Source organism: Calonectris borealis, chromosome 1 (assembly GCF_964195595.1).
Source record: "Calonectris borealis chromosome 1, bCalBor7.hap1.2, whole genome shotgun sequence".
NCBI lineage: Eukaryota > Metazoa > Chordata > Aves > Procellariiformes > Procellariidae > Calonectris > Calonectris borealis.
The window spans coordinates 114130168-114153701 of NC_134312.1; the positions used below are offsets into that span (position 1 = coordinate 114130168).

Here is a 23534-nt window from a genome sequence, read left to right on the forward strand (position 1 = left end):
TGCTGATGCAGAGTGTCCTGTGGGCCTACCTTGATGCAAGTCAAGTGGACCTGTTCCGGAAAATACCTCTCACTGACTCTGTTAGTATGGGAAAAAGTGGGAGAGGGGAACTATAGCTAAAGAGGGTTTTATTATCTTGTCTCTGTTCTGCGTACGCTCCCTTTCTTCCATTTCGTTCCCTTTCTCCGAATCAGATTAGTGGGAGGGCATCAATGCTGGCTTTTTCTGAAATGAAAAAACGTGGCATGCAGGAAAGTGGCAGCTCATTCAAGATGGAGGTGACTTGTTCGGCTGAGAACACTTCAGCTGAGTTGTCTCTGTGTCAATTAATATACGCTAGCTCATGAGACCCGCCAACTGTCACAAGGTCAGTAGCAAAAGCAAACTGAGCTTGAATGATGTTTTTTTCTTTGTTAGAAGGATACAAAAACAAAATGGAAAGGAAACTTTAGCAAATCTTAAGATTCAGGAAGCCTCCACCCATCCACTCAACCTGAAGTCAGGAACCTCGGGCTTCCTGAGTGCACAGCATGTTTTTCGAAGCGGCCAGTGCATGTGTAATGTGTTTCTGGTAAAGAATGCTCTCCTGCCTCAATTTTTCTTTCAAGTCTGGACATTTTTTCCCCTATGAGAGATCACCAAGGCTACCAGACTGGGCCCTTGGAAGCTTTTTGTTTCTCTACAGAACAGACCTGGGAAATCAGACTCTAAAGGGTGAGTGGGTAGATCTGTCGGTAGCTCTTAATTGCCCTTTAGCCTTGTTGGCTGAGACTGGAAACGAGAGTGCCAGTTAATGCAGATTGTGTGTTTGAGCAGTGGATGTTTGTCTCCTGAAGGATAGACAGGCATTGCCAAAACTATAAAGGCTTTGATCCTTGATACTCTGGCCTATATTGGAAGATGAGCAGCCTAAAGGTGGCAAGATCAATATTGTATTTGTTTTTTACAGAAGTTTCTGGGAGATACTAAATTTTACTTTATTAATAGATTTGGAGCCAGTCAGATGTGTGGTTGGATTGTTTCCTCTGATGTTGTCTCCCAACAATTCTTATTAATACCTTGACTTAAGAGTTATTTACTGGGGGAAAAAAATATACATATTTCAGCATGCTGTTCCACGGAGAATGGAACTACTGAAACACTGAGTTTGTCCCAGTAACTCACCTATACAGTTTGTCATGTCTTCTCTCCCTCTCCAGTTCCCCCATAATAACTATAGGCTTGGCCATAGACCACAATTACAATGATGCAAGCTACATATTAGTGATGGCATATGCTGATGCCCTGCTGTGACGGAGGAAAAAAGAACAGTTGAGCTCCCAGTATGACCTATTCCTGATTAGGACCACTAATTTTGGTTTGTTTCCTACCCTGTTATGGCAACTTTAGCAATAATCAGTAACTCTTGAAATCTCAGCCTCTCTGTGAAATTTGGTTGGTGATGCCCACTATACATAAGTCAGGGAAACTTGAGTGGACAGAGAGGAAGGTGAACAATAGTATGAACCTTCTTGTCTCAAACTCAAGAAAAATGAGGTAACCGCCAAGGGATGTTATGAGCAGCCTCTGCTGCCAGCAGCTCCAGGGGCCTTGGAGTTCCTCCTGCCGGCCACGGGAGCCCAGCCCAATGTGCCTGGAGACCTGGGGGTCTTTGTCCCAGGCCGATGGACACAGCTGCCGCTTTCCCATTTGCAGGTTCAACCAGTAGCAAGGCCGCGTGTGTGTCCCAGGGATGCATGCGTGTGTGCGCACACCCACACACGCTCGCGACACTGGCGCTGCCAGCTACACAGACCATCACAGACAAGGCGCTGCCTTCAACAGCACCAACGTATAACACTGCCTGGGCTCGCATAAAGCATTAAGTATAGACAGCTGAGCCTCCTTCCTCCTCTCTGGCTGGTGGAGATTGAAGTTCAGTGATGAAAGCCTTCACACAACACTCTCTAGATTCACAAGCAGATGCACATTCGTGGATACCCTGAGTACCAGCACAGCCCCTCTGCCCATCCGCTACCCCTGCCCTACTCACCAGCTCTCCCAGCTTGAGGTTTGCTAGTGAATTACACACACGCACCTCCAGGCACACCAGGTTTAGGGAAGATAGAAAGGCTGCACACACACCACAAACTCCCACTTCAGCAGCCAGCACCACAAGCCCAGGGATGCCTACGCCCCCAGTGTGACCCCACTTGCTGGCCCTGAATTTACTCAAGCCACCCCTCTCTGCCCCGATAGCTAGCACTCCAGGCAGACGTGCTTTGAAACTCACCAGCACACACTCCCAACATCTGTGGCCCCTCCAACCACTGGTGCAGAGACCCTCACTCGCTCCAGTTGCCATCAGTTTGTTTGAAGACTGATGGTCTTTGTCATCATCTCTGTTAGTCCCTGTCTGTCATGTTTGTGTCTCTGTGTTTTTGTTTGTTGCTGCCCCCTTTGCTTGTTACCACTTTTGCATTGAAAGAGTCCTTGACTGGGAAACCTTAATGAAGCAGACTCTCACCTTCCACATATCCTTACAATAACCAATATGAAATTGCAACTAAATACATAAGTTACTTAGGAGAATATTTAACCATCTTACGGATGTGTTCTCCATCTGCCTTAAGTTATACATTTAAACAGTTAAACTACTGATACTGAATTCAGAATGGTAATTCACAAAGTATTGTTGATAACAGGATCAGAGTCCTTTTTTAATGGTGGTCTGCTCACTGACGAAAATATTTAAACCTAAAATGAGGGTAGTAATACAGAATCTGTGCCCATCCAACATGGGAATTTCTAGTCCCCAACATCTGAAGTTTGATCTGAAGGCCACTGAAGTATGGGAAAATAACTAGTTTCTGTTTCCCCAGTGTGTGTTTGTAAATCTGGAGAAGGTCTGATGGCCTCACTTTGAGAAGTAGATCTGGCCCCTGCTGACTGCTCAAGTTCTTTTGATGGGGGGATATTTCATGGAGCCTGAATGTGTACCAAACACAATGCTAAAGTCTCTAATTTTCCCTTTCGTGTTTTTTTTTTTTTCTTCTGCCTCTAGAGGCTATTCTTAGTTGCAAGCACAAATTTTCAAAAGGGATGAGCTTAAGAATAGAATGGAAGAAAATCCAGTCTCAAGGAGTCTCATTTGTCTACTACAATGGTGAATTTACAGGTACAGTACCACAAACTTAGACTGATGGTTTAACATGTCATTCTTTAGCATAGATATCGACTCTTTCTTGGGGAATAACATTATGAAAATGACTGAAAGAGAATGCTCTTGACTCTCCATACTGAACAGCTGTCCTTTTGAGGAAAAGAATTCTTCCCCAGGGGGAAAAAAAGCATTTCTTAATAAAATCGTCAACGATTAGTTACCTTGGTAATAAAATTATATTTAATAAAACTCAAGACTAAAAAAAATGGCACTGCGCATTCCTTGACATTTTTCAAAAATCAAATTACATTCAGATATAAACTCCCCCAAACTACTGCAAGCTCTGCACTTCTATCCTACAAAGAGGTTTCTGAAGCCTCCTGTAGAGCTGGAGGCTTAGATATGAATAATGCAGCAATTTTTATATACATAAAATATAAACTCAGCTGTATATTTTAAATTATGCGTATTCTTTTCAGAAGTGGAATTTCTGTTTATATGTTCTGAAAAGGACTTACCTCAGCTTTATATGTTGAAGAAAATACGGGTCTCTGGTACTTTGTACACAATAAATGAAGGTTGAGAAGTAAAATAAGAGCACAGCGATTTTGTTAGCTTGTAGAGCTTGCATGATGTGCTGGTCTTGTTGATGAACTTGGTTTTTTTCTGCATATATTTAATTTAGAGAAACACTGGAACTCATGGTTCTGTGTGTGCATGTAACTTTAATTTCATAACAAGCTGTAGAAGGAAAAAACTTTATTGTAAGAAGTCTGATGGCAATATCTTTGCTAAATCCATCAAGTTTTTCTTGCCAAGTTAAAATGTCAAATACTTTGCTGTGGTCTCACTCACGATTCTTTCTATAAGGTAATTAATTTAGTGATTGCCATCCCTCTAGAGGAAAATGATGTCTTTTTTGTCACCTGACTACTGCTATACATGTTTTCTTGAAATATCTGCAGGAAAAAAAGCATTCCATCTTCCAAATAGAAAGTGTATGACAGATGTAGGTTTTTTGAACTGAGGGGTTTTTTTGGACTAAATGGACAAGTTGTGGAAGGTTCTTACTGTCTTGGGAGGGGGATTACATATTGCTCCTTGGTGATAGATAACTAACCGTGGACAAATGAGCAATAGTTCATAAATTGTACGTGATTTCAGAACAAGCCAATGAGACGTAGACTATAAGCAACGTCTTATAGAAAGAGCAGAAACCTCTCTGTCTGTTCTCCCTTAAAGGTGATCTTCGAGGCCGAGCAGAGATGCTGAATACAGGAATCCGTATTAGAAATGTGACTAGAAGGGATTCTGGGACCTACCGCTGTGAAATCAGTGCAAAGAGTGAAGAGGGGCAACGCCTGGGAGAGGCTACTATTACTCTCACAGTATTGGGTACAAACTTTATCCCTTGGGCTTCTGTAAAGAAACTGAATGATGGCAAGGGGTGTTGAAGGCAGGGTTGTCCATATGGTGTGTGGCTGCTGGGTTTTTGGGTCCTCTTTGGGCTGGGTTTAGAAGCACGCGTGCACATGCACATTCTACAACATACTTCACAAAAGAGCTTTGCAAAATGCACACTTGCATTAGAAAGGAATATAACAACTGTTTTGTTGATACAAATGTGGGTTTCAGTTTTCAAAACTTAGCAAATATGCTGATTTATGTGATGGTGAAACTTCCATTTCTACTAAAACTGAAGTTACTAAGTGGCTGAGAATCTGGATAAGCTGATCATGGTGTTTGGCACTGGAAAGTCAGCATCTGTCAACACTTATCAAATATTCCTAAGCAGCAGTTCATTCCAATATGCTACAGTCTCCTCCTGTTTTTGGAAGGAGAAACTGCTGCAGTGTCTGCGCAATGCCAGCCAGTGAGCTAACAATCTGTGGACTTCATTTACAGGAGAGATGGTGTTGGCTTGAGGGGGTGGTCGTTCTTTGTGGTTTTTTGTTGGGGTTTTTTCCCAGTTGGGGAAAGGAGGGAAAAGTGAATACTGAGCACATTCTTCTTACATTGTTCCTGGTATTTTTCCCAGTGGACAAGTGGTAGAGGTTGGTAGTTTTCTTCTCTTCTCCGCATAGGGAGAAAAGAAAATATTCGCTTGTGTAGTTTCTGTATTGTTTTTTTTATACAAAAATAATTGATCTTTTAAAATCATAAATAAAGTCTCAAAGTTCTTCATAAAGGATGATAAATTCATGACCTTCTGATTAGGTCCAACAATGAGGTAACCCTACTTATTCCTTTTTTCTTCCACTCTCTCAACAGCTTTCCTCTTTTAAATGTGGCTTCTCAATTTAAAGTTGAAATCTTAGAGCCCAAAGGAGCATGTGTGTGTGCATTGCTCACAAACCTTTTTGAAAGTTAATGCAAAGTACTTAGTATTTCACTTGATTTTCTTTATTTTTGCTTTTTATTTTAAAAACAGCCAAGAAAAAACTATGAATACTTGTTAAGGTGTCTCTTGTGCTTTTAATGTTCCATGCATGCCTCTTCACCCTTACTTTTCTTCTAACTAGTTTCAAGTTACCGAAAAAAAAAAAAGTTCCTTTTCTGTTCATGTAATAAAAATCAGAAAGGAGACGTTCATCTTCATGGCAGAAGAAATGATCAGTTCTCCTGCATCTGTGTGTGAGAATGTTTGTTTTTAATTTAAACTGAAATTTAGTAGCCAATTGTTTTTGGTCCTCAACCCGGGATTTACACAATGGCTGTGATGATGGCCAGTCTTGGTAATTCTTTCTGACTTTCTGAATCATTTTTCAAAAACCAGTTGACTTAATAAAAAAATCTTCGTCCTCTTCCTCACTTCTATTTTTAAATACTGGGGCAGGGAAGGGGAGAATTGCTGGACTACAGATTCCCTGAGTTACCCCTCCTCTGTCTGTGAGCAAGAGGCCCCATACAAGAAACGAGGTGAAACTCTCTGGTGTTGGATGAGAGTGTATACAGTGGAGACGGGATGACACAGCATGTGGGGGGGGGAGGCTGGGAGCAAGCCTCTTTCTTCCATTTTTAGCAACTGACAAATTTTACTGTGCTCTCCAGTAGCAGGACTTTGCCTTCAACCCCTTCTCCAGCACCTCATTTCATTAACGTGGGAGTTTCTAAGCATGTAGACAAGTGCTCACCTCCTCACCAGTGACTGTCAAACTGTTGCCATATAGACAATACCGGTAAGACTGTGTAACAAGTGCAATTTCATTGTCCAGTTGCTCCGACCACTCCGGTGTGTGAGGTACCCAGCTCCGCAATGACGGGAACAGTAGTGGAACTGAGCTGTAAGGAGACTGAGGGGTCTCCTCCGTCTGAGTACCAGTGGTACAAGAATGGTGTTGCCTTACTGGAAAAGACGGGAACAGGCAGTGCTAGAGGAGCAAACATAACTTACACCATGAATAAAAAGTCTGGCACTCTGGTAAGTGTAATAACCAACTCTGTCACAACCAGCTATCAAGAAGAAAAAATTTACTGTTCAGTAGTGATGCACAGGGGTCTTAATCCAAAAACGCACAAGGTCTTTGTCGGAGAGCAATGTCATGCTGAAATATGTGCTAACAAACGTAGAAGGTGGTTTCTGCCTCAGACCAATGACAAGCCATAGACTTTGAGTGATACAGACAAATTGGGTGAGTTGCAAGGCTGCAGTAATGATAAATGAGCAGAATCTAGAAAATACATGACAAATTTCACCTTGTCAGTTAGCTAACTAGTGCCAGGTGAGAATGATCTCTCAGTATGTCAACAAAGTTATATTTGATAGCGCCTTAAAATCTGAAATAGCAACTTCACACACTCCAGTGGGAGTGCAGCACTAAGGGCAGTCCAGAATCTGTGCAGTCCAGTGGCCTTTACAAGTTCCAGTCCAGTGAAGTCAGTGGGAATGAGTTGGCACTGTAAGTAAGCTTACAGTTTACTTTTTTGTTTTAGTTGTGGTTTTGTGGCGGTTTTTTCCCCCCTCAGAATTGGCCGTGTCTTTTTCTCATCCCTGCCCTGTTAGCTGATCCTTCTAAAAACATTGATACATACTACTTACGATGCATTATCAGCTGAGATTTTTCAGAAGTAAAGAGTTGTTCTAGGAACACCCTACTCTTGTGCATGATCAAACGTGGAAAGTGAAATGTGACTAGGCATTCAGAGGTGCTGTGGGTCTTTCAGCACACTGTGGAAATTAGGTGGACTATTCAAAATTACTAATCACCTCTGAAAACCTTAGTTTTAAAGTATGGGATATATTAAAGGGAAAAAAGGTTAACAAGTCTAATGATAAAAAAAAAATACAGAGAAACACTGGAATTGACATAAGGTCTGTCTCTGTCCATCTCTTGCTTCCTCATTTTCATTTTAATAGTAGTAGTATTTGATAAATAGTGCAGTTTAGCATTTCTCCATTGGAAGAAGAGAGAAAGTGCCATTTCTGGAGGGGGAGGGGGAAACAACAATCTTTCTGTGGGAAATAGTTTTTGTACTACGTTTGGGTTTTTTTTTTTTGGAATTTTGTTGTTGTGGTTGTTGTTTTGGGAAAATGAACAAAAAGTTCTGATTTCAGGGATTCTGAAATTAGAGCATGTCTAAGAAAATGCATTTTATTGGAAAGTACTGATCCACTGAAAAAGAATCTCCTTGTAGATACACTCTATCTAGTTAAAATGTCCATCTAGAAGACCCTCTTAGACCAGAAGCTGAAGTTGAGGACCAGGGAATGTGACTAGGGAGCTGAATTATGAGGTCGAACTGGACCAGAATTTCTCACTTTCTTTCAGTTTTTTTTTGTTCAAAAAAACAAACAAACAAAAAAAAAAAAACCCTGTTGACATGTCAAAATTTCTATCCCACAGGAAATTCTGAATTTTTTTCCATTCTGATAATGGTTTTGGACTCTGTCTTAACAGCTATTTAACACAGTTACAAAGAATGACACTGGAGAGTATTTCTGTGAAGCCTCCAATGGGATTGGATTATCTCAGAAATGCTCAGTGAAGCGAATGCAAGTTGGTATGTGTTAAAGAAAATAAGGGCGGAAAACAGTCTTGCAATAGGAATTATTTTATTGCATGATGCAACTGAGAAGCTAAGACAAGATTGAATTATATCTTTTTGTTTGGTTATGGCATTTTGGGGGAGGAATAATGAGTTCCTTATATGTAGTTGCTGTGGCTACTTAAAGCATTCCTTTACAGCACAAACATATCTCACTGCATTTCACAGAAAAGCAGCTAGTTTAGTACCTTAAAATTATTGCAGTAGCCAGCCTTTACGTTGCGAAACACCAAACTTCACAGAACAGCAGTATCCATATGAGAGCCTTAATATTTCAGAATGCTTTTGTGGAAGGTGTACAGGATAACATGCAAGTCCACTGGGTTATTTTCTTTATGACAAGCCTCCCTTTTGAGATGCATTCATGTGAGATCTTAGAAATTTAACTGAATGACTCATTTATACCTGCCAGAGGAACACTGAAGAAGTCAGTGTACCTTAGGAAAAAAAAAAAATATCCTGCTGCCTGTTTCTTTTCTACTTGCACAGCGTAGGTGAAGTGTAACGTCGGTTAGCTAATAAAGAAGTCAGCAAAGGCTGGGGGGGCAGAGTCTATAATAACCCGAAATGTATGAATGTTTTTGCAAAATATAAAACTAGCTCTTGCAGATGTGATAGGAAGCAGATGGTAACAAATTCTAAAAAATACTGCACAGAAGTTCACGTCCAAGTATTCCATAAAGCAATTGTCTGGTGCTTTCTTAGAACTTAGCTGAAAATCACTGTTTCACAGCTTTTAATGCATTCCTGGTTCATTATGAGCAAGTGTTCCACAAGCTACAAAGACAGAGCCCCTCTGTTGTGGAAATACTCACCAAAGTCCTAAATTGCTGTCAACCAATGCACAAAAATTGATAGGTTTGGGGGTAAAATTCCCAACCATATATTAATGTATGCTTGAAGTTAGGATCCAAATAAGTAATTGGACATATAACAAAAACCTATGAAAATGTTTTTGCTTGTTGATGTTCTTGTTTTTCCTAAAACGGATGATTGTCTGAAGCTCTTAGTGATTATATTAGGAAATGGGCACGGGTCATCACCTTCAAAATAAAAATGGCTAGATGTTTTGGTAGCCTAGTGTAGAGTTTAACTTTAGACATCTGGGCTAAAATATTTGCTGGCCTTTATTGTGTTGAATTTTAAAAGCCTTGCTGTTTAAAAATAAATAAGCACTGAATTTTAAATAACTCACCTGAAAAGTTCTTCAGGACTGGGACCTGACATTGCCATCAGCTGTTTCAGTTATTTTAGGCAAACTAACTATATGAAAACACTTGTTTTAAGACTTTTAAAGATTTCAAGATATTTTCCCTTAGAGGCACATGACTTGAATAATACTTATTGGGGATAGGTATAATGAAGAGTATGTATTCCTTGACCGCTCTTACTCTTCCCCTACTTTTGACCCAACCTAGGCAGTTGAAGTGTATCAAGCACTCCTGTTAATGTGGCTGTGATACAGCAGTGCTTTTGGACTGCTTATCTACATTCAAGTGTTACTAATCAACTTCCACAGCTTGGGCCAAAGACCACCTATAGATACAAAAGGTGCCTGTAGTAATTAGGGAAAAAATCCAGCCAGTGGAACTTTTTACAACTTACAACACTGGAACTTATGTTTTATCATTACAGATGACCTTAATGTAAGCGGTATCATCGCTGCTGTAGTATTTGTGGCTCTGGTAATGGCATTGTGTGGCCTTGGAGTATTTTATGCCCAAAAAAAGGGCTACTTTACAAGTAAGTAAAATAAAATCACTCTTTCCTTGTGTCAAAAAAATGTCTGTACTTCTGCTGACGCTAACATGTCCTCCTTTTCATGAAGGCTCTATCTCCATGGCACTAAAGCTAAAGAGCATTACAACAGCAATTTTTTTTGTGCAGGCATTTTTATTCTGCCAACTTCTACTGCAAAAGACTCAAGAATGACATGGAGACGTTTGTGCAGTTGCACAAGGCTACCAAGCGGCAATCTAGGGAAAGCAATGAGCCGAACCTTGGTTCCTGGAGCCTCTCTCCTCTAATTTTGAGAGGGAATGGCAAAGAAAGGCAACATAAAAACAAGCCGTGCAAGTTCACTTTTAGCTCAGTTCTGATGAAGGGGAAACTGAGTTACTGGCTCCCTCTTCTGGGTCGTGGTGAAAGTGCAGATGGAGAAAGTTTGCTTTTAAAGATTGCTCGACAGCAAGCAACCCTCTCTGTAGAGTTCAGCACAGCAAGAAGGGATGCCAAATGTCGGGGCCTGAGAAGGTCCGCTGCCTGAAAGGAACAGGCTAACGGAGCTGTTGTTAGAGTTTATGTTCAATTGGAAGTTCATTTACCTTTGAAAGCAACCTAATCTTTTTCTGTTTAAACTCACTACACCAAAAAGAGACATTTGGTTCAGAAACTCCTAGAAACTGAAAAGCTGAATAAGCTATGAATAACTCTTTGAAAGAACTTTAAAACAGCTAAGGAAACTGTTCTTGTGCTAATTCTTTTTTTTTTTTTTTCTTTTTCCAGAGGAAAGTTCTTCCCAGTAAGTATCTTGATGCAAGTAATACACAAATCACTGCAAACTTCATTTACATTTCTGATGATTTAGTAACTGTGATGATTGTGTAAGGCCTTTCTCACATGATTCTTGCACAGTGGCTTTTTTGAACACTGAAATAAACCTGATCCTACACACCAGCTGGTTCCCTTATTAGAACCAGTGTGCTGGTCAGAAAATGAATTAAGCATTATTACTGTGATAAATGTGCAGAGATGTGTCTTTTTACAGTTACGGTTTAAGCTCCTAACTTGGCTACACGCATGCATTTGTCTCCTCTTCAAACTAGACAAAAGATGATCAGAACCAGATTGAACTGTCCTCATATCCATGTCTACAGATTATTTTGGGAAATGTTTTGTAAAAATATAACTGGTGGAAACTTTCTGAGGATGTCTGGTCTGCTCCTTTAATATGGAGATTTCATGCACTTAAATTTCTTAGTAGCAAGTCAGAATTCCTCAAGCTATTTTAGTGCTCCCACACAAGGCTAAAATTGTGTGCTTCATTGAAGGCTGGCCTCCAATTTTTTTTTTTTTTTTTTTGCTTTTGAAAGTTTATCTTAGCACTTCTAGGTAATAGCAGGTAAAAAAAAAAAAGAGTAATGTACTAAAGAGAAATACAAATATTACTTTAAAATACTGTGTGATTTATACTGGCCATGAACTAGGCAAAAAGCGTAACAGGCAGTCTTGAAAAGACAAGCTAGGGAAGGTAATTTGACAGTAGTTCATGAAATAATGACAGCTATCTAAAAGCATTCAATGGATTTGTTATTGTAACATTTTTCTAAGAGGGAGAAAAAACCCTAAGGATTGCTAGAAATCTGGAAAAATGCATTCATAAATAAGGCTCTCAAAGGGTTAAAACTAACACCAGAAGAGTCACTATTTAACCTATATTCCTCTCCTGTTCTGTTAACAGAAAGAAGACCAACTATCAATCTACAAGTGAAAAGGCAAGTATTTTGCATTCAGTAGTGAGTTTTAAAAGTTTTAGATGTCTTCAAAATTCCTTAGCTTTGTGATGGTTTTGCACACATACACGCACCCTACACACACCCGCCAAACCGTACATGCCACCAATATCTGGAGATACTTTATCTCTGCATTGGTAGCTTCCTATTACTCAGTCTCAAGTGCCACACAACTAGAGCACCTTGCTCCATACTTTGCCATCTTTTTCTTTACCACACTAACTGGATTTTTACCTGGTTGTCTTTTACCTACTTCTTCCCACATTTCCCTGTAATATTAGCTTCTTTCACTCTTTTTCTTTCCCATTTTCATGATTATTTTCCCTCTGTCAGATAAACTAAAGCAGTAACACCCTTACACTATTTGGCAATATCATCTCTAAACTGTCCACTTCATGATGCCATTTCTTGGAGAAACTTCCACTCTGCCTTGCTTGTAGGTATCAGTTAACCAAGGAAACTAACTCGGACACAGTCCAAGGCAGCAGTGAGAGGAAGATTGGGCTTTAATTCCTCCAAGATTAATGTGGGTCAAAAGGCTTGACTAAATATGGAAGCTAAACTTACTACTTTTTTCCCCCTTCCTCACTGAGAGGGCTCAAGGGCTTTAACTGCACGTACATTGCTCCAGCTTTTCAGATCGGTGCAAAAAGAATGGAGCTCCAACTATTCAACTAGAAGCAACTTAATTTCACTATCTATAGTTTAAGGCTATATTAGTAGCCTTAAAAGCTTGCTGAATGCCACCCATTTCTTTAATCAAAACAGAACATACTAAATAGCATAAGCTTATTCCTTCACCTAGCAGGTATGTAAGAAACTTACCGAGGCCAACTACCTGGTTGCTCTGAGTGGGAAGGAGCAAATTTTGAAGAGCTGTGGTATCTGTTTATCAATATTAATGCACTTTTGAATCAGACGCTCAGCAGAGGTGTTTGATACTTGTATTTTTTAATAGGTTATTACTTCTATTCTGTGTAGCAGAGCATTCTGTAGACTTCCTTTTGCAGAAAAGAGTAAACATTAACTAACAGTCCTTCAGGCGTGTTTCTTTTCAATCTCGATGCCTTAGTTTCTTCTGAAATGTACACTAAATGTTAATCTGGTTAAAATCTTTGAACTATTACTTATGTAACCTTGTTTGCTTCATTTAGGATTTCAAGCATACAAAGTCCTTTGTCATTTAGAAGATTTCAGCCTCTGTGAGGGACATCAAATGACTACTTGTTATACAAAAGTATCAAAGGGATCTTTCGACCTCCACTCTGTAAATGTTGTTTCCACATACTATATGCTGAAAATAGAAACTGCCAATGTTTAGATCTAGCCAACTTAACTGTCTGTGATTGCTTTTTAAAAAAACAAAACCCCAAAAAACTTAACTTAAAGATAGAACTAAATTGAATACACAAGTCAACTTGTATGAAGACTTCTCCTTTGGTTCATGTATACATGCAGCAGCACAGGATTCACTCTTACAGCTTGGAACAATCTATTCAAGTAACTTCCATAGATGACCTTGCTACCACTACTTCTACTACTTATGTCTCCACCATTGTCAAGGGCTCAAACTCTCCTGCAATTCTGACTTATTAGTACCTTGATGTTGTATTAGATTTGCCAAAGCCATCTACAAGTGCATAAGTAGTCGTGCAGACTTAAACTGACAGAATAAAGCTTCCCACATTCTGTCAGAATATCCTGACAGAATAAAGCTTCCTGTAATTGAGGCTCACGCAGTGTTTTTGCTGTCAAATATAAAATGCCTACAGCTTCACTTCCACAAGGAAGTGTATCTCTCTCTGTAGACTGCATACGTAATTTCATTCTGAAGAAAAATCATGCCAGTACAACTCAAGCTGTAGTATCTGGATCCTAATTGTTGAAGTGTCACAAATAAATAGTTCCTTGGAACCTGAAGCGTTTGTGTCCATAGTTCAGTTACTGAAATTTAAATCTCACAACCTCATTAACAGGTTTCAGTTGCTTCTGTAAGAGTAACACTTCATCACCTGTATGTTCATTGATGCAGTGTAAAATTAGTATATTTGTGCCTATGCTTTTGGCTGTGCAGGTCCATCACTACCATAGGGCTTTGCTACAGATTTTGGGGTTCATGGGGGTTTTTCTCTGCAGCAGCTTTTTGGATGTGACAAACTCAGAAAAACAAGTAGTTCCTTCTTGGTGTATCATTATCGGTGTTATAACTTCTCAGCACTAAAATGTAGCTTGGCAAAGGAGTTTTCCGGTTAACATTAAGAAACACTACTCAGATGCCTCAGTCACTTAACGAGTTGACAATCATAGCTAATTGTGCTCACCATACAGTTAAGAACTTATTCACGCTTCTGAAATCAAACTGAAACACTGAATTTATTAAGTTACAACTGGTGCCATGTTCAGCAACTCCATTGATGTACACTGCTGTTTGGTGTACAACCTGCAGAGATCACTTTGGAGTCTCCTCAAAGTTGGGCTCTAAAGGAGGAAGGAGAGAGAGAGAAAAGTCATATTAGTCTCTTTTTATTCCAGCCTCAAACACCACAATTCATCTGTTATTCAAAGAAAACTAAACATTAAGTTGGCAAGCTTAGGCAAGCTCTTGTACATTGCAGGCTACACCACCACTTAACTTTGTATCAGGGTATGATTGGATGTGGGCAGCACTGAAGAATAAACTACGCTGGAGACAGGTCTTTTCCACCTTAGAGGAGTTATGCATAAGGTTTCAGACAGACATGCACCTTAGTAACAGTCTGACAAAACAGCTTTTAGCAACACCTGGGGTAGGGGAGAAGGCAGCAGAGAAATTGAAGTCAACCAGAATGTTACTAGACATGACACTAGTATTTCCAACATGGCTGTAATACAAGAACAAGTAACCAAGCTCTTCTTTCCCTTTGATTCATGTACTATAGCTGATTAACAGAATGGAGTGCACAATTTCAACTCCACTCAGCAGAAGATATTCTCCACATACAAAGGAGTATGAGGAAGGAGTTCTTGATGTCAAAGGTACAAACTCAGAAGGGTTAGGGCTTTTGACAGATGGGCTATTAATGTTTGTTCTCCTTGCTACAAAGAGTCTGAGAGGTAAGGCTCAGCTTATAGTAATCTTCACTAAGACAAAAAATTTAAGTTTCTAGCCACTTAGCTTTGAAAACTTGTTGAAATTAGATTAAGGATAGGCAACAGTGCTAAAAGAACACTATCTCTCCTCCCCTTTGTTTTGTTCCTATGGTCATACAAATTTGATTTCATTAAAAAAAAATCCTAAACTTTAATATATATTGTTTCACATATTACATAGAAATAAAACCAAATATGAAGAAACCACATCCCTAAAACTGGGGGGAAAAAAGAGAAACACCATAGATCCTACTTTACAGATGCTCTTTTTATTTGCACCAGTAACAATCCGACACCAACTTCTTCCTTAATCCAACTGAATCATAGAATCATACAGGTTGGAAAAGACCTCTAAGATCATCGAGTCCAACCGTCAACCCAACACACCATGTCCACTAAACCATGTCCCTAAGGGCCTCATCTACACGTCTTTTAAATACTTCCAGGGATGGTGACTCCACCACTTCCCTGGGCAGCCTGTTCCAAGGCCTGACCACTCTTTCAGTAAAGAAATTTCTCCTAATGTCCAATCTAAACCTCCCTTGGCGCAACTTGAGGCCATTTCCTCTTGTCCTATCGCTAGTTACTTGGGAGAAGAGACCAACACCCACCTCACTACAACCTCCCTTCAGGTAGTTGTAGAGCGCGATGAGGTCTCCCCTCAGCCTCCTCTTCTCCAGGCTAAACAGTCCCAGTTCCCTCAGCCGCTCCTCATAAGACTTGTGCTCCAGGCCCTTCACCAGCTTCGTTGCCCTTCTCTGGACACGCTCCAGCACCTCCACGTCCTTCTTGTGGTGAGGGGCCCAAAACTGAACACAGTATTCGAGGTGCGGCCTCACCAGTGCTGAGTACAGGGGCACAATCACCTCCCTACTCCTGCTGGCCACACTATTCCTGATACAGGCCAGGATGCCATTGGCCTTCTTGGCCACCTGGGCACACTGCCGGCTCATGTTCAGCCGGCTGTCGACCAGCACCCCCAGGTCCTTCTTCTCTGGGCAGCTTTCCAGCCACTCTTCCCCAAGCCTGTAGCGTTGCCTGGGGTTGTTGTGGCCGAAGTGCAGGACCTGGCACTTGGCCTTGTTGAACCTCATGCAGTTGGCCTTGGCCCATCGATCCAGCCTGTCCAGGTCCCTCTGCAGAGCCTTCCTACCCTCGAGCAGATCAACACTCCCGCCCAGCTTGGTGTCATCTGCAAACTTACTGAGGGAGCACTCGATCCCCTCATCCAGATCATTGATAAAGATATTGAACAAGACCGGCCCCAGTACTGAGCCCTGGGGAACACCGCTCGTGACCGGCCGCCAACTGGATTTAACTCCGTTCACCACAACTCTCTGGGCCCGACCGTCCAGCCAGTTTTTTACCCAGCGAAGAGTGGACCTGTCTAGGCTGTGAGCCGCCAGCTTCTCTAGGAGAATGCTGTGGGAGACAGTGTCAAAGGCTTTACTGAAGTCCAAGTAGACCACATCCACTGCCTTTCCCTCATCCACTAGGCGGGTCACCTGGTCATAGAAGGAGATCAGGTTGGTCAAGCAGGACCTGCCTTCCATGAACCCGTGCTGGCTGGGCCTGATCCCCTGGTTGCCCCAGACATGGCTCGTGAGCACCCTCAAAACCAACCACTCCATGATCTTCTCCGGCACCGAGGTCAGGCTGACCGGCCTGTAGTTCCCCGGATCCTCCTTCCGGCCCTTCTTATAGATCGGCGTCACATTGGCGAGCCTCCAGTCATCCGGGACCTCCCCAGTTAACCAGGACTGCTGGTAAATGATGGAGAGTGGCTCGGCAAGCTCCTCCGCCAGCTCCCTCAGTACCCTCGGGTGGATCCCATCCGGCCCCATAGACTTGTGAGCATCCAGGTGGCGTAGCAGGTCGTTAACTTCTTCCTCTTGAATTATGGGGGGTTTATCCTGCTCGCTGTCCCTGTCTTCCAGCTCAGGGGGCTGAGTATCCTGAGGATAACCACTCTGACTACTAAAGACTGAGGCAAAGAAGGCATTGAGTACCTCAGCCTTTTCCTCATCCTTGGTGGCAACGTTCCCCCCCGCACCGAATAGAGGATGGAGATTCTCCTTGGCTCTCCTTTTGTCATTAACATACTTATAAAAGCATTTTTTGTTGTCTCTCACGACAGTGGCCAGGTTGAGTTCTAGCCGGGCTTTTGCCTTTCTAATTTCCTCTCTGCACGACCTAACGCGATCCCTGTACTCTTCCTGAGTTGCCTGCCCCGTCTTCCACAAGCGATAAACTCTCCTTTTTTCCCTGAGTCCCAGCCAGAGCTCCCCGTTCAGCCAGGCCGGTCGTCTTCCCCGCCCGTTCTTCTTGCGGCACATGGGGACAGCCCGCTCCTGCGCCTTTAAGACTTCCTTCTTGAAAAACGTCCAGCCTTCCTGGACCCCTTTGCCCTTCAGGACTGTCTCCCAAGGGACCCTCTCGACCAGTGTCCTGAGCAGGCCAAAGTCCGCCCTCCGGAAGTCCATGGTAGCGGTTTTGCTGGCCCCCCTTCTTACTTCACCAAGTATCGAGAATTCTACCATTTCATGGTCACTAAGCCCAAGCCGGCCTCCGACTACCACATCCCCCACCAGTCCTTCTCTGTTCGTGAACAGCAGGTCAAGCGAGGCATCTCCAATACCACCAAAACCCAAAACATTTTTATGTGTATTCCTAGTCTAAATTATAATTTCCAGTTAGTCTCATCAGACTTACAAGTCATTGATCATGGTGGCTTGACCTTGGCTGGCTGCCAGATGCCCACCCAGCCTCACGCTCTCTTGCTCTTTCCCTCCTTCCACGGGAGGGTTGAGAACCGAGACAGCGTTTTTCACCCCTTTTTAAATATGTTGTCACAGAGGCACCACCAACATTGCCAACTGGCTCAGCTGTGTCCTGCAGTGGGTCCCTTTTGGAGCTCGATGGAATGGGCTCTGTCCGATGACACCCCCTGGCCTCTCCCGACAGAGGCCACCCCTGCAGCCCGCCACGTAAACCAAATACACTGGCACGTTCCAAAGATTGCTGAGTCCCAGCTACCAGCTCCTTACAGCTTATGAGGAAGACAGCCTACCCCCCGCAAAACCTGACTTTAGCTAAAACTGCTTGTGAGCAATGAAGACTTTGAGCTGTACTTACATAAGCAAGCAAAAGAAACAAAGAACTATAGAAATGAGCCTGTCCGCAAAAAAACTGTCGCCTTTATGTCCTAAGGCGGACAGAGTCTGTGCAGTTTCTTTGCATTCTTGATAAACCAATCATCACAAGCATTCTTCCTGTCATAATCGATCTGGGTAATATGAAAACATGCTAACACAAGCTTAGAACAGTTAAACAGAAGTCATATCCAAATAACTGAAGAAAAAGGTTTAATATAATTTATTCATGAAGTAATCATCAGTAACTAAGTTCTATAGTCATTTTCTGAAATCACTTCCAGATGAGCTCACAAAATTTACAAATTGCAGTTTGGATGACATCGACAACTGGTTTTCAAATTATAGCCTGCTGACCTCTTTGGGAAGATGGGAACCAAATATAACAATAGGCCCTGGGCTATTTTTGTTTGGGCTATTTCTTTAGGGTCTGTGAAGGGTAATTAAGATAGCCTGATGTGACTGCAAGTTTTGTTAAGCATCATATAACCAAGTCCACATCTCTACTGGAAAAAGCAACTAATCAAAAAAAGGAATTAGACGGAATCAGATGTGATCTCTGCAAAAGTAAGGAGATTCACTGAGGGCATCTTACATGAAATTAATGGTCCAAATAAAAACTAAATGGGAATTAATTAAGGAAACCAGTCAGTGAACATGTCCTTACTTGCAATTAGAAATTCAGTAAGATTGTTAACTCACCCTCAAATTTAAATTCTGGAAACTTGGTTAGATCTCCCTCACCGTACGCCCGTTGAAGTCTAGCAAGGGATTCATTCATGTCTTTCTGAAACTCAGGGCCTGCATCAACAGGCCCTCCAGCTTGCCTAAAAAACATTAAAAGTTCTGATTAACAATTCAGTTCTGGAGTTTCTTGTGGAAGTTCTACATTTTCATGGCCATTTATGAATTAAAAACCTTTCTGACAACCAACTAAAGCAAACCATATAAAATATTTCCGAAAGTCAAGATACGACACACTTTAGGGCCTACTTACCTTACACATAAACAAGGTTCTCAGGGTAAAGTACAGACTTTCTACTATGGGTGATGAAAATCCAAGCTACGGAGCTAGCCTTTTGAGACATAAAACTGCACTGAGTATCCAGGCTTTCAGCGCTCTTAGTTTCACTTGTTCCAGGTGTGCTTTCCTAACAAAATTGTGATTTGTACCTCTGCTATTTCTGAATTGGTTCTTGGTTAGTAAAGCTAAACTGTTCTTGCAAAGAGAATGTGTTTTGAATACTGAACAAGCAAAAAACCCAAGAGACAGAGCACCTTGCATTCATATGGATTCAGACAGGAATTTCTTGGGATACAAATACAACTAAAATAGTAACTCCTTAAATTATCAATGTTCAGTTGTACCAACACAGATATCATTTATGATTGGTAAAGCCACCAAAAATATGCCTCCCTACACAGGCTAGTTTGTAGATGTGGAAACAGACATCTTCCTCCACTAGAACTAAGTAGTGGCTTATTTCATTCCCAAGAATAATTCCCAAGAATAAACTACATAGATTTACTATAGTTTTAGTTTCCTGTTAAGTACTTCATTCAAAACGTTACAAGAATCTAAGATTCCATGATGTTTAATGGATCAGCCTCACAGTTCCATTAATTCTCAATTGCTTTTGGAGGCTATTTCCATTCAGCTTCTGGAAACAAGGCTGAAGAATAGCCGTTTTCCCCAGACAAAAAAAAGGGGCTTTTTTTTCCCCCCCCCTATTTACAGAGCACATAGATGGGTAAAAATTAACATACTGGTATGTTCACGTAGTATGCAAAAAAACTTAACTGAGTGCCTTAACTCCCCAAGAAGAATGACATCAGCTTTACTTCTTTTTTTTTTTTTTTTTTTTTTAAGAGGAAAGAATGAACAGTTTCTGTCAGGTACACAAGAACAAGCCTTCTCACTTGTGCCACTATCAATAAGTGTTGCAGGAAAGCATAACTTAAGTATTTAGAGACCAACCTACAAAGCTAGCATATTTTAGCATTTGTCAAAATCAAAATTTTTCCCCCTTTTACCATGAGTCCTAAAATAATTTCCTTTACTCACTTGCTCTTTGTGTTGTATTCTCTGATCTTGTCCAAGAAGAGCTTCTGAACTGGATCGAGCTCTTTTGTCTTATTAAAGACAATAGCAGAAAGCCCTATGTTTCTGCGCAAGTGAATGGAAACAGCAGAGCGAAAAATGGAAGAAAGTCGCAGAATCTGGTGCAGAATCATGATGCCACTCTTTTAGCGAAAAAAAAAAAAAGCCAAAAGAGAAACACATAATTAGTTAGCTCCTTCCTCAATGTAAATGCGTAAAGAAGTAAAAATTCAGAGATGAGCTTTCAACCAGAAAGGACATTTAAACCAGAACGCGACCCGGGGCGAAACCTCGAGGGCCACCCACCCACGCCGAGGGGCGCCGTTCCACCGCGCACTGCGACCGACCTCGCTCCCATCGCCACCGGGACACGCGGGGAATTTCAGCTTTTGCCTTGTTTAAGGAAAAAGTAACAACTTTAACCCAGCCAAAGCCAGCAGCAGCACCGCCCGCCCGCTCCCCCGCCTCTGCCTCCGTCTCACCCCCCCGGGAACCCCCCGCGGGCGGCGGGGCCGGAAGGCGCCGTTAGGCCCAAGGCCCGGGCATCCCAACCGCAAACCGACGGGGGAGGAGCCGCCCTCGGCACCCACCGGTGCCGCGGGGCCGCCCCGGCCCAGCTCCGGTCACCTTGGGAGAGACGCCGCCGCCACCGCCGCCGCGGGTCCGTCCCGCCCCGCCCCGCCCCCCCGCGCAATGCACGCTGGGAAGCCGCCCCCTCCGCGCGGCCCCGTGCCGCCACAGCGCTGAGCCCCGCGGCCGCGCACGGGGGTCCCCGGAGCCACCCGGCCGCAGGGCCCCCCTGAGCTGCCCGCCGCGGGGCGGAGAGAGCGCGGGAAAAGCCCACCACCCACCGTTCCCGCCGGAAGTAGGCGATACGCTTCCGGGTGAGGGGAAAGGGTTCGGAGTGACAGGCGCCACAGCCCCGCCCCCGCCCGCGGATTGGCGGCGCGCGGGGGCCGCCGGGAGCTGTAGTTCCCGCCCCTGCGCGGGGGGTGGCGGTGTCGGCGCGCCCTCCCCGCCCGGGCCCGCGCTGGGCCGCGCTGCCCAATCCCGAGCGCGCGACGGCCTCCTCAGGGCGGCGGCGGCGGGACCCGCTGGAGCTGCGAGGGCCGCGGCCGGCGGGAGGTGTCGTGCGGCCGCTCCGCTCGGAGCCGGGGCGGCGGACGGCGGTGGCGGCGGGTGAGCGCGGCGCGGCCTGGCCCGGCGGCCCGGCCCGTGTTTTGTTTCCGTTTCTCCCCGGCGCTGCGAGTCTCATTTCCGTTTCGGGTTCAAACAACGACGAGGCGCCGCGGGGAGGAGGAGGGGGGGAAGCGGGCGGGGTGGCGGGGGGAGAACCGGGGCCTTGCGGGGAGGAGCGGCCTCGCCCGGCCGCGGGTCTGCGCCGGCCGCTGGCCTGGCTGCGGCGGCGCCCGCCCGCCGGAGGGCCCGTGGCGGCGGCCCGACGGCCGGAGGAGCGGGCTGGGGCGCCCCGTCCCGAGGGGCCTCGGCGCCGCCGGGTCAGGTCGCCGCCCGCCGGCCACCCCGCGGGCGGGAAATGGAGCCGCCGGCTGCGGCGGGGCGCGGGGAAGGGCCCCTCGGGCAGCGCGGCGGAGCTGGCGCGCCGGAGGCGGGAGGCGGGTGAAGTCCTCCCGCCGCAGGGCCTGCGGTGGCGGCTGGGAGCGAGTCAGGCAGTCCGACCCAAGGTCCGTGAGCCCTCTCCGGGGCGTACAGGCCGATGTCCGCTCGTAAAAACTTATTTTGGGTGAAAACGTAAGAGGGTGTTTGGCATCTCACGTCGCTTGCTTCCTGGCGTTCGGCCAGGTGCGTGCTGCACGACCATCTTCTCCCAGTTCGGATTTATTTTCTAACTTCTAACTGTTGATAAGGAAGGAAAACACTTGAAATCTGGCATGACTCCACCCCGTTTAGTGGTCCCCTGTCTTTGTCTTAAATCCCAACTGGCTGATCACTTGCAAAAGCTGATCTGTAAAGGATAGGGTGTCTGTTTGTGGTGGTATTTCCCAATCCGAATGGTAAGAGGGATGGGTAGTACCAAATGTTCCGTGAACAACTGAACCACCAGAGCATCTTGGGAGCACAAATATTTCCAGCGATTGGGCTTCAGTATCGCTTGATGATGCGTATGGGCTCCAGTAGTTGCCCCCACTTCACAATTGCCTGATAGGATAACAGACACTAATTCTGGTAGTAGAGTTTGTCCCTCTATCATGATGGGCTTGTTACATGCTTAATTCCATGTGTTCCAGGGAAAAGAAAACATAGATCTTAACAGAACAATGGGGTTTCTCCCCTGACTGCAAATGCCAAACTGTAAAAGATACTGGAATGGCACTGGGCTATTGTGCAGGGGAAAAAAGGCTCTGTTAACAGGTGCCTTCTCTTACGCTAGTGGAGGTCTGTGTCGGGCACTATGGTCAGATTCCTTCTAGGATAACAGGTAAGCCTTAGGGCTTTTTATGTTGAAGGAAAAATAAAAACAAACAGCAATCAGTAGGCTGTAACTTCCACAAATCAAGCACAGTTTTATATGTTCCTCCAAACAACTGCTGCTGTTGTGGTATTCCTGCCACGTTGACCCTCCTAGCGAACCAGGCTGTTTGAGTTCTCTTGTTTCTCAGTAGCCTTCAGGGAAGGCTCAGGAAGCTTAGTCCCATCTGAACCTATGTACACTTTCAATCTCTGCATCATCCTGTAGCCACAAATTCTGCTAGACTTGGTGTGAAATGTTTATATCATAAGGAGTCTCTCTATTCTAGCATAGGAAAGAGTGAATAATTTTCCCCATTAGGTTTCTCTAAACTGTTAATGACTTTACATGTTTTCATGTTATTCTTCCTCTTTCCACCCGTCATCTCCCTTTCTTGTATCTGTGCTCAATGGAACAGTCTTTCTTCCTCTTTCTGTACCTCCTGTCTGTGCTTGTGCTCCCCTCTCCTACCTCCCCAGGGTAACCAGAAATATAGTAAAGCTTACGAGATGCAACCGCAAACCACCTTTGAAAAGTGAGTGAGCAGTTACTATTCCGGCTGCCAATTTGGAGTCCAATCTATAAGGACTTCAAAATGTCTTACCTAATTCTATACAGTCACTGTGCTGTTACAATATTTGCTCACTGTGCATCGCTTTGCATTTACCAGTATTGAATATTTTCTGCCAGAAATCATTCAAGATGGTGAGTTCTTTCTGCAGATCTGCAGAGTTTTCTCAATAAATAACTTAGGAGTATGTCAAGGAAAAGAAATCCTAGCTTAACCCTTTTTGTGACCTCACTAGTAAATTCCCTTCCTCACAAAAAAAATGATAGCTTATTCTTCTTGTTTTGGGTTTTTAATCTGATTGCTAATATAAGAAGGAATTCCCCCTTTTTTATGGTACCAGTTAGCTTTTTTGCGAGTTTTCAGTAAGGGGCTTTGCTCAAACCTTAATTTCTTAAAAAAATCTTTTTAACAGTC

The 23534-nt window shown here is 43.7% G+C and overlaps 3 protein-coding genes across 14 annotated transcripts in view; 2 read left to right on the top strand and 1 right to left on the bottom strand.

Annotated features, from left to right (window-relative positions):
* The window catches only part of JAM2 (junctional adhesion molecule 2), a 39144-nt gene extending 25068 nt beyond the window's left edge, over positions 1-14076 (top strand). For 2 of the 6 annotated variants that reach the window (XR_012676806.1, XR_012676807.1), the window contains exons 3-10: positions 418-714; positions 3044-3157; positions 4385-4537; positions 6358-6563; positions 8041-8143; positions 9824-9959; positions 11649-11682; positions 12855-14076. Coding sequence is in view for 1 of the 6 variants with exons in the window: in XM_075170701.1 (XP_075026802.1) it covers positions 3044-3157; positions 4385-4537; positions 6358-6563; positions 8041-8143; positions 9824-9931; positions 10694-10709; positions 11649-11682; positions 12855-12887 (767 nt within the window). In the remaining 5 variants the exon portion in view is untranslated. Of the gene's footprint in view, positions 1-417; positions 715-3043; positions 3158-4384; positions 4538-6357; positions 6564-8040; positions 8144-9823; positions 9960-10693; positions 10710-11648; positions 11683-12854 lie in introns of all 6 variants that reach the window. The other 4 variants (XM_075170701.1, XR_012676817.1, XR_012676808.1 and 1 more) reach the window with 4 other exon arrangements.
* Positions 14055-21043, bottom strand: ATP5PF (ATP synthase peripheral stalk subunit F6). 4 transcript variants are annotated; one of them, XM_075170752.1, is made up of 4 exons: positions 20934-21043; positions 20047-20225; positions 18684-18808; positions 14055-14178 (listed from the first exon to the last, which is right to left on the bottom strand). In XM_075170752.1, exons 2-4 carry the CDS (start codon positions 20214-20216, stop codon positions 14150-14152), a joined length of 324 nt encoding a protein of 107 aa, XP_075026853.1. In that variant the 5' UTR covers positions 20217-20225; positions 20934-21043; the 3' UTR covers positions 14055-14149. The 4 variants fall into 4 exon arrangements, with proteins under 4 accessions (XP_075026853.1, XP_075026833.1, XP_075026843.1 ...); XM_075170732.1 differs by lacking the exon at positions 20934-21043 and adding an exon at positions 20710-20821; XM_075170742.1 differs by lacking the exon at positions 20934-21043 and adding an exon at positions 20673-20768.
* Positions 21044-21139: 96 nt separating this feature from the next.
* GABPA (GA binding protein transcription factor subunit alpha) overlaps positions 21140-23534 on the top strand; it is a 28366-nt gene continuing 25971 nt past the window's right edge. For 2 of the 4 annotated variants that reach the window (XM_075170653.1, XM_075170671.1), the window contains exons 1-2: positions 21177-21261; positions 22453-22519. The gene's annotated coding sequence lies outside the window, so the exon portion shown is untranslated. Of the gene's footprint in view, positions 21262-22452; positions 22520-23534 lie in introns of all 4 variants that reach the window. The other 2 variants (XM_075170645.1, XM_075170661.1) reach the window with 1 other exon arrangement.

Coding starts and splice junctions, on each gene's coding strand:
- ATP5PF (XM_075170752.1), bottom strand. CDS start 20,216: ATGATTCTGCACCAGATTCTGCGACTTTCTTCCATTTTTCGCTCTGCT. Junction 18,809..20,046: donor GAATACAACACAAAGAGCAA/GTGAGTAAAGGA, acceptor AATGTTTTTTAG/GCAAGCTGGAGGGCCTGTTG. Junction 14,179..18,683: donor TCCAGAATTTAAATTTGAGG/GTGAGTTAACAA, acceptor TTCCTCCTTTAG/AGCCCAACTTTGAGGAGACT.